Below are 9,324 nucleotides of genomic sequence, written 5' to 3'. Positions count from 1 at the left end.
AATGCACCTTAGGCACTCAGTGACTGTTCTTGAGTAAATCATGTATTGAAGAGAGAGAGGAGAGGAGTCTGTCTTTGGCGGGTGAGGATCGGCTGACCCGTGGACATCCCTGAGAACATGTCCACTCTGTGCCAGTGCCTCCTGCCAGCCCTCCTACAGCGTCCTTGGCATTCAATGGCTAGACCCAGGCATGTCCTGGATGTGAGGCATGCTCTCCTTGGGGAGCAAGAAAGAGAGGCAATCCTTTGTTTAGGTCTAGATGTCATTGGGTCTGAAGTGAAACCAGGTATTGTTGGGCACAGGCAGGTCAGGTAGTGCCAGCAGAGACTTGTGAGTTTGAAAAAGGCACAGAGGACAAAATAGGTCAGTGTAGGAAGAGGTCTGACTGCAGAGGGAAAGAAGCCAGCTGGAAGGGTATCTGCTCAAAGGCTGGGTGAAGAGATTGGACGATGGGAAGGCCCATGCATGAGGACTGGTCCCCAGGGCCTCTGAAGGCCCACAGAGGCAGGGCTTGCTGTGGAACCCAGGAAGGGCATCGTCCTGCCTCTTTGGTGCCTCTTTGGATCCAGAAAGGCAGCTGGGATGTTGATTTTCCTTCTATACACTGTAGCTTGTCATGTTCTCCAAAACAGCTCAGAAGAATTGGGGAGAACTCCTGATTTCTGTTGTCAGTGGGTGTCCCCAGCATCAGGTTCCTGATGGGCTGACTGACATTCCAGGGATGCATAAAGAGGGTCCCAGGCTTGGAGCACATTCTAAGGACCCCCTTTCTTAAAAAGAGGTCACAAGGGCAGATGACCTGGGATCACAGTAGCAATTTTTTGACTGGAGAAGGCGGTTGCACAGGATGGCCCTTCTCATGGGCTCAGAGGCTACTGTGTCCTGTACATAAGTGAGTGCCATGATGAGAGCAGGTGGCAGGTGACCAGGATGTGGTGAAAACATCCCCCAAATTCATGTGTGGGTGCTGGGAGTCGGCGGAGCCTGTCCAATACTGGGCATGAAGTTCTCCTGCCCCCAGTGCCACAGCACATGCCCTGGGAAAGCAGGCTCCGTATGGGGGGGGTGGTGGATAGAGGAGTATTTCTTGCTCATGAAGAAGGCATGTTCGCTCACACTTTGTTTCTAGGTCATTCTAAGTGGTCCCTCCTGCCTCCTTGTATCTCCTGGACACTGGAATCTCATAGAAGCTGCCTGAGCTTGGGCCCCTCCAATTTTCCAGTTTCTGCCTGGTGCATGTAATGTTTGTGTTAAAGAGAAAATCTCACCCCAGGTGGCACCACTCCGGCTTTAAGCCCATGATACCAAGTCTAGACTCAACTGCTGACCTCATTACAGTTTGAACCACTTCCAGAAACCTCATCAGCCAGTCTGGAATTTTCAGGTCAACACCACTGTGGTAATCTGTCACGTGGTCCCTCTGCCTGGAATATGAAAGTTGTTTGGGCATCACAATGCAGGGGGTACAGAAGAGCCTACAGAAAAGTTGCTCCTCTCTGCCTCTGTCTCTCTCTCTCTTGCCTCCCCCCCTCCCCCCCCCCCGCCCTCTGGCTCTCTCTCTCTCTGTGTCTCCCTGGATTTCAAAAGATCCAATGTGTGACTCAGTACAGCATGGGGATATCCCAAACTATGGCAGATCCTTACATGCCAAGTACAGCTTCAAATCTTCTGAAGGGGAAGGTGTATCAGTGCACTGTGCTTAATCCTGAGAGAGGACATTTTCCCTCACAATCTGAGTGAGAGTTGTAGGCCTGGGCCCAGAAGGAGCTTTCTGAAGCCAAATTTGCATGGATTGTTCCCTGGGGTTGAGAAAACATTAGTTATTTATACAGACTTTGGCAGTCATGTTTAGGGCCCCGGCCCCTGGAACTTGGCTGGGAATAACCTGTTGCCTGTGAAAGGTTGGGATGTAGAATAGGATTCCTGAGCTAAAATGAATGCCCTTTGTAGTAGCTCCTTGGTAAGGATACACAGGTATTTTGGCCCACATTTATTTTTTACTGTGCCTCCAAGATTCCAAAGAGCCCACGACTCTCAGCCCTCAGTGGCTTTCAGAATTGTATAAGTCACATCCCAGGTTCAGCTGCCACACCCCTCCTCTGGCCTCACCACAACCCACATTTTCACATTTAATTTTCTCAAGCCAGGTTGCTGAGCTGATCTGGTTCTTCTGAGAGGAAATGCCCTTTACCTCCACAGAGGAAGGGTGACAGAATCTCCTGCCTATACGCCCCGTCAGCTTGGGTTTAAGGGATCCACCCAGTTTCCTACTTCACCACTAGCCTTTTAAGTTCTCAAGTTGATGCAGTCAGTGTCTTTGAGTTTCCCCAATGTTCACCTTGTCCTGGGTAATTCCCTTTGTCCCATTCCAAACGTGCAGCCCCTCCCTTCTCCTGATCAATCCCTAGATGTGATTTTGGCCTGACCTCCTCTGGGGAAGGCTTGCTCCTCAAAATCTGGAAGACCAGCTGTCCCTCTGTTCCCCTTTGAATGGGTACGGGATTTGCAATTGTAGGTAACATCAAGTCTCAGGGGCTGTTTGGTACTCAATACAGTTGCATTGAAATTCTTTCGCTCTTCAGATGATACACTGTCTCCCTAAAGGTGTGTTAACGGGAACATTAGGGAATTTTGATGTGGCACCAACACCCACATCAAGTCTACTTCCAGGCTGGTTTCCTTTTCTTTTCCTTTCATGAATGGACCTAGGGTTCAGTTGGAGGTGTGGAGAGTGCAAAACCCCATCAGGATTAAATGCCTGGAGATCCAGGGCTAAGGTTTTGCTCTCAGGTGGAAGTAGCCATTTCAGCTAGGACCTCAGAAGGAAGGTGTGGTCAGACGGGGCATAATGGCTTCTGAGGAGGCAGAGGAGGAAACAGAATCTAGAGCGTGAGAGTCAATGTCCAGCTCTGAGCACAGGGCTCCCTGCACCATGCTGCTCTGGTGAGTCAGGAGCCTAAGGCGGTCCCCAACGACCTGTAGGCCAAGAACCCAGAGATTTGTCCTTTCTTCCATACAAATGAGCAGACTTTGCCTTTGCCTCTGGATGCAGGTTTGCCTTATTCTAAAATGTTTTGATTTCTGTTTTGGCATTTGCCATTCATAGAGGTTCAAAGGGTAAGTTTTTGCTGTGTCTGAAAGTCAAGTATTGCTAAGGAACCTATTGTAGGCCAAAGTGGCAAAATCCTTTTTGTAGTTTTTAGCGGCTGGGCTGTCTGTGTGAAAACAGGTCTTAATGAAAGTCTTTCATAACAGCCAATTGATGTTTAGAAAGAGAGGAAGGGAGTGGGCGGAGAGAGAGAGAGAAACATTGATGTGAGAAACATCCATCAGCTGGCTCCTGCCCACCCCCTACGGGGGTTAGGAATGGAGCCCTCAAGAGACCTTTGGCGGGCACGGGAGGAGGCTCAAGGCACTGAGCAACACTGACCAGGGCTTGCAGCCTCTCATTGAGAGGAGCCTTAGTGGTGACATGTGAGCCATCTGTTGTCATGGATAAAGTGGTCATTCTAATATTCAGAGAAGGGACACACAGTAAAATGTACATGTTGGAATTAATCGTTATTTTTCTCACCTCCAGCTCCCCCTTGCTTCAGGAAACGTTTGTGCTGCTTTTATATTCCTCATTTAAAAGCCTCAATGGTACCCATTGTGTGGGTGTTCCTTAATCTTCCACATCTATTTTATTTCCTGGAAATTAGCAAGAGGCAGTCCTGGGCCACGGGCTGCTCCCTACTCCAGGCGTTTTCAGTCCTTCAGTGATCCTCAGAAACTTTTTTTCTGTAAAGGGTGGAATCCTCTCTATGGTGTCCCAGTACTCACTGCACAGCAGAATTCCAGCTAGCCAGTGGGTAGATGCGGGAGGTGTCCAGTTGTCATCTCACCCCTCCTTGGTGCCTGGTTCTTGTCCTGCCAGTGGCAGAGGAGAGGCAGGGCTGAGTGGCTTTGAGATTCTAAGCAGAAAACGGGGTTGGGGTAATTTGGGGGGCGCTCCAGTTGTTGCTGGAGGAGTGCCTTTGGCCCTCAGCTGGTCCCTCTGAAGGGAGAAGGGCCGGGTTTGCTCATGCTCAGCCTGACAAGATGCCTTGCTCCTGACTGTCTCCCATGATCTCTTTCATAGCAGCTTCATGGGGATGAGCCTCCCAGCTCCACGCAGACTCCTGGAACTGGCATGTCAGAGCCTGCTGCGGGATGAAGCCTCAGCCATCGCTGCTCTGGAGTGGCTTCCTATGGAGCTCTTCCCACCTCTGTTCATGGAAGCCTTCGCTGGGAAGCACAGCAGAGTCCTGAAGGCCATGGTGCAGGCTTGGCCCTTCCCCTGCCTCCCTCTGGGGGCCCTGATGAACCATCGGCAGCCTTACCAGGATATCTTGCAGGCTGTGCTGGAGGGACTCGATGTCCTGCTTGCCCAGGACACTCGACACAGGTATGGGGGATTCAGTTGCCTGGTAGCACCCTGGGGATCTGAGCAGTTACAGCTGGGATCCGGGAGTGTGCAGGGCCAAAGGGAGAACTGAGGCAGGCCTTGGAGCCACTGCTGGGGTCATTGTGGGAACAGGCTTCGGATATATACGGCTGGTGAAAATGCCGAGGGTGACCGAAGGGACACGAGCCCACTCCTTCCTGGTGGCACCTAAATGTACCAGGAATGGGGACCATGAAGGATCCCAGTAGCACCAGGAGCAGGTGATTCTGGGACATTGAGTCAAAAGTCCAGTCAGGTGTCTGGCCCAGCTGCCCAGATTCCTAGACTCATGGTCTTATTCCTTGTTATCATAATGCACCCCAGCATAACTCCTATTCTCTCCACAGGAGATGGAAACTGCAGGTGCTTAATTTACAGAAGAGAGTTCATCAGGAGTTCTGGATTGTGTGGGCCGGAACCAGAGCCCATCTGTGCTCACTGCTGGAGCCTGAGGCCCCGCAGCCCATGAGGAAGAGGGGGAAAGTGCGCAGCTTAACGGCCAGGCCAAGTCCACCCTTGGCCCCTGTGGAGCTGTTAGTAGACCTTTGCCTCAAGAAAGGTGTCCTTGATGAGTCCCTCAGCTACCTGATTAAGAAAATCAGCGAGAGGAGAGGTTTGCTGCACCTTTGCTGTAAGAAGCTGAAGGTTTTTGCGATGTCGAAGCAAAACACTAACATCCTGGATATGGTGCAGCTGGACTCTGTCCAGGATTTGGAGGTAAACTGTACCTGGAAGCTGTCCACCCTGAGGAAGTTCGCTCCTTACCTGTGCCAGATGGGCAATCTGCGCCGGTTCCGTCTCTCCCATGTCTTCACGTCTTCTCACACCACCTTGGAGGAGGAGGAGCAGTGTGTTAGCCTGGTCACCTCTCAGTTCCTCAGCCTGCCCCACCTCCAGGAGCTCAATTTGGATGATGTCTCCATCCTCAGAGGCCGCCTGGACGAGATCCTCAGGTGAGGGGTGGCGAGCTTTCCCTGACGACCAGATCGAGTCCCTTTCCATTTCAGTGCACAGTGATGGGCTCTCCTGTGTGCAGTCCCTCAGCAGTGCTAGAGTGCCTGAGCCACTAGATGGTCCACACAGTCAGTGTCTTGTTCACCGCTCTGTCACCTTGCATGTTGTCACATAACCCCCCAGACAAAGGTAGGACATATGCACTAGGACAGAGGCTACTAAAGGGACTCCTTGCTAGGAATTGGCGTAATGGAGGCTTCAGGCCAGGGGATGGTAGCTTTGGGCATCCTTGTAAGTGGTGTGGAAGGGAAGATGATGCAATAGAACCAAGTGAGGATTGCAATGACAAGGGGAAAGCCAATCAGAGGTGAGGTTTCAGGGGTTAAGTTCCGCACTTAGAGATTTGGCCATGGCAGCCTTTCACTCCAAACCTGCCTCATTCACCTGTCTGCCAAGGGTTGCCATAGGCTCTTGCAAACAGAATGCGTGGTAAATGCAGGGTTCCTGAGGGAGTCATTACGAAATTGGATAGGTGGTTTGTAAACAGTGCAGTGATCTAAGTTCCTGGAGGGTGTCAGCTCTCGTTTGATGTTGCCTGACTGTGCCCAGGTTAGCCCTTTCTGCACAACTGCCAGAGGCCTCATTGGGCTAAGAGATGATGGTGACAGGGGTCTAGGCTGTGGCTGGAAGGAAGCCCGAGTTGCAGGCATTTCAGGACATGTCTCCAATACTAAAATGCACTGGTTGCCTCCTGCTTCAGACCCTGGGTCAGGCTCCTTTCTGAGCTCCTCCCATCTTTACCTCCCACCTTTATGTTCAGAACACCTGTGTGTTTGGGCTGGGCTGTATGATGTGCTCCACTTGACGGATGAGTAAATGGAGTGTGTGAGGTTTCATCCAGTTGAATCCATCACGGAGCAGATAACAGATGGGGAAAGATTCCACTCAAATTTGCTCTGACTTGAATGTCACTTTTCACTGTGCAACATCCTGGGTTTGCTCATCATCCGGAACACTCTAGGCTTTGGTGACATGGGCCTCTTTACCCTGAAGGCCTGCATCATCCTCACCTGCCTCTGCCCACCAGGTCCATCCCCCACATGTAACTGTTCTATGTCTCCCCAGGTGCCTGAGGACCCCCTTGGCGACCCTGTCCATCACTAACTGCCTGCTTTTCGAAAGAGACTTGAGACATCTATCCCAGCAACTGAACGTCAGCCAGCTGAAAGGCCTGAGTTTCAGTGGGCTCAACCTGACCAATATCAGTTCTGGGTCACTCCGATTTCTTTTAGAGAGAGCCTCCCCCACTCTCCAGGACCTGGACTTGGATAAGTGTGGGATCATGGATGCCCAGTTCCTGGACATCCTGCCAGCCCTGAGCCACTGCTCCCAGCTCACAACCCTAAGTTTCTGTGAAAACCCCATCTCCATGATCGTCCTGGAGGACCTGCTTCGCCACATTGTTGGGCTGAGCAAGCTGAATTGCGTGATTTATGCGGCCCCCCTGGAGAGTTACGAGGAAAGGAGCGGCACCATCAACCTGGGCCGACTTGCCCAGATGCATGCCGTGCTGAAGCATATGCTGCAGGAGTTGGGGCGGCCCAGCATGGTCTGGCTCTGCGCTTACCCCTGTCCTCACTGTGGCTGTAGTACTTTCCTTGACCCAACTCCCATTCTGTGATCCTGTTGCTTGAGTGTCCAGCTGGGTGTACATCTCATAGGCTTTACTCTGGGCCCTTGGGCACTGAAACCCGGACATAAGTATACCGTACAGGAACACAGCAGCCAGTTTCAGACAAATACTCAGGGTGGGGGGAAATGCTGACAGGGGACTCAATGGTTTCTTTGGGGAGATTTGTCCTAAGGAGTTAGAAATATCCACCTGAATCTCTCAGGGGGAGAGACTGAGGTTTGGGTGGTAGATGCGGGGATTACCTTTGCTTGAATGGTTGTGAATAAATGTCAGTAATAAAGAGAACTGGATGTTAACCATCTGGTGTCCTCCATGACATGTTAACCCAACTCTCCCACCTGCAGTTACTGGCCAAGTAAGAAGGCATGAGCATCGTGATGTGCAGACACTAGGCTGGTTGAGGTTGGTCCCAGGAGATCACATCACCATTTATACTTTCTGGTTTGGTGGTTCTTTCTGGTGCACCGGTACCTACTCACTCACCTCTGTGACTGTTCAGTGGGTCAGCGCACACAAGGTGCGTCCACAGGGATTGGAAAAAGTGGCTTCCAGTGAGCACCACTGTGGTACAACTACTCTGGGGCCATCACAGGTAACTAGTCCAGTCCCTGGACTAAAACTCCTCCCCACTGGGAGCCTCCATCGCTGGCCTGTGGCCGCTCCATGGTAGGGCTTCCCTGTGCACCAGTCAGGCCCCTAGTACTGAAAGGGATATCAGCCTGCCAGGGACCCAGACCACTGGCCTCACAAGTCCAGGCCTGTCATTCCCCTGGATACATCCCCTTCTTGAATTCAAGTTCCTGTGGCCTATAAACACATTTACATTCTTTTCAGCAAAATACTAAGCTGGCATAAACCCCTGCTTTGTTCTGTGTCCTGTCCTAAGAATACGACATCCTTTTGTAGAGGATGGTCTAATGTTCGAAGACTTTCCCCTCATGATCCTCCTTCCCATCAATCAAGGAGGTGGTAAAGCATCTCTGAGCCAGTGACAGACCCCGGTTCTAAAGAGTGGACAACCTCAAGCCAGTTCCCGGAGAGCACTTAAGTGGACACAGGTGAAGGTCACACCGGGGAGATGGGGGTATGGAGGGCCACCCTGAGGGGCAATACAACCAAGTGAAAGGGAAATGTCCTAGTGTGCTGTTGGATCCCACAGTCAATGGACAGTTAGCTGCTCAGCATGGAACAGGCTCCCTGCCCACCTGCCACCTCATTCTGGCCCTAGGCTGTCTCAGTTTGCTCACTGAGTGGCCTGCCAGAGGACCACCTAGGGAGAAGGCCACACATCCAGGCCCAGGGGCAGGGCTCCATTTGCCTGTATGTCTCCCTAAATGTGAGGAAGTCAGTCCTGGTTTTTCTCCTTCTACCGCCTCTCATTCAGTGCCAGCCACTCATGTGCTTGCTGCTCTCTGCTGGGTGTCAGCAGCTTCCTAGCTTGTCACATACAGCACCTGGCCCTTCGTTCTCTTTTTATTGCCATTCCTTTCTTTTTCTTCTACCTTCCACTCTTCTAGCTTGGGCCCATCAGCATATAAGCACATTTTTCTGTTTGTTAGTACAATTCTTATTGTTTTCAGAGAGGAAGGGAGAGGGAGAGATGGATAAAACATCAATAATGAGACAAAATCATTGGTTGGCTTTCTCCTGCACATCCACCTGGAGATCCAGGCGTAAACTCCAGCCCCTGCTCCAACTGAGAATTGAACTAAGTCCTCTTGGTTCATAGGCCTACTGAGCCACACTGGCCAGGCACAATCTGCTTCTTTTAGTAGGAAGAGAAAATGCCAAAGTCTCTGTAACCGTCGGTGAGCTCCCCACCCCCCATAAAAGGGGATAAGAGAACATGGGTCAGAAAATGTATATCTCTTACAGCAAACGCTCTCTTTCTCTTCCTCTCTATTATTCTCTCTCCCTCTCCCTCTCCCTGTCCCTCTGTCTGACATGCATCTTTTCTTCCCATCCCCACCTTGACAGGGAGTAGTGTCCATGATGGGAATCAGAACCTCTGGCATTTGAGGAAAATCATAAAAATTGGCAGGTTCTGAGGGAGGAATGGCAAAGGCAAAACATCCTGTGGTCAGGGTGTTAATTCCTCCACACATAGAGATCATGCCCATTGCCTTGTGGGGAGATTCACCTGTGGGGCCAACTTATGTAAAGCTCTTGTCAGCATGTCCTCCTCTGGAATTGCCCACTGTTATTAGCATTG

General features: G+C 51.2%; 1 protein-coding gene across 1 annotated transcript; it reads left to right on the top strand.

Moving 5' to 3' along the window:
- Positions 1-4,133: 4,133 nt before the first annotated feature.
- Positions 4,134-7,100, top strand: LOC308512403 (melanoma antigen preferentially expressed in tumors-like; the record flags this gene model as incomplete). Its single annotated transcript, XM_081082166.1, has 4 exons — positions 4,134-4,426; positions 4,813-5,338; positions 5,901-5,908; positions 6,545-7,100. 4 exons carry the CDS (start codon positions 4,134-4,136, stop codon positions 7,098-7,100), a joined length of 1,383 nt encoding a protein of 460 aa, XP_080938292.1.
- Between the last annotated feature and the right edge of the window lie 2,224 nt (positions 7,101-9,324).

This window comes from Myotis nattereri, assembly GCF_964212035.1.
Source record: "Myotis nattereri genome assembly, chromosome: Y".
Lineage (NCBI taxonomy): Eukaryota > Metazoa > Chordata > Mammalia > Chiroptera > Vespertilionidae > Myotis > Myotis nattereri.
Note: the sequence above shows the minus strand (reverse complement) of the source record. Positions and strands in the feature narration are given on the sequence as shown.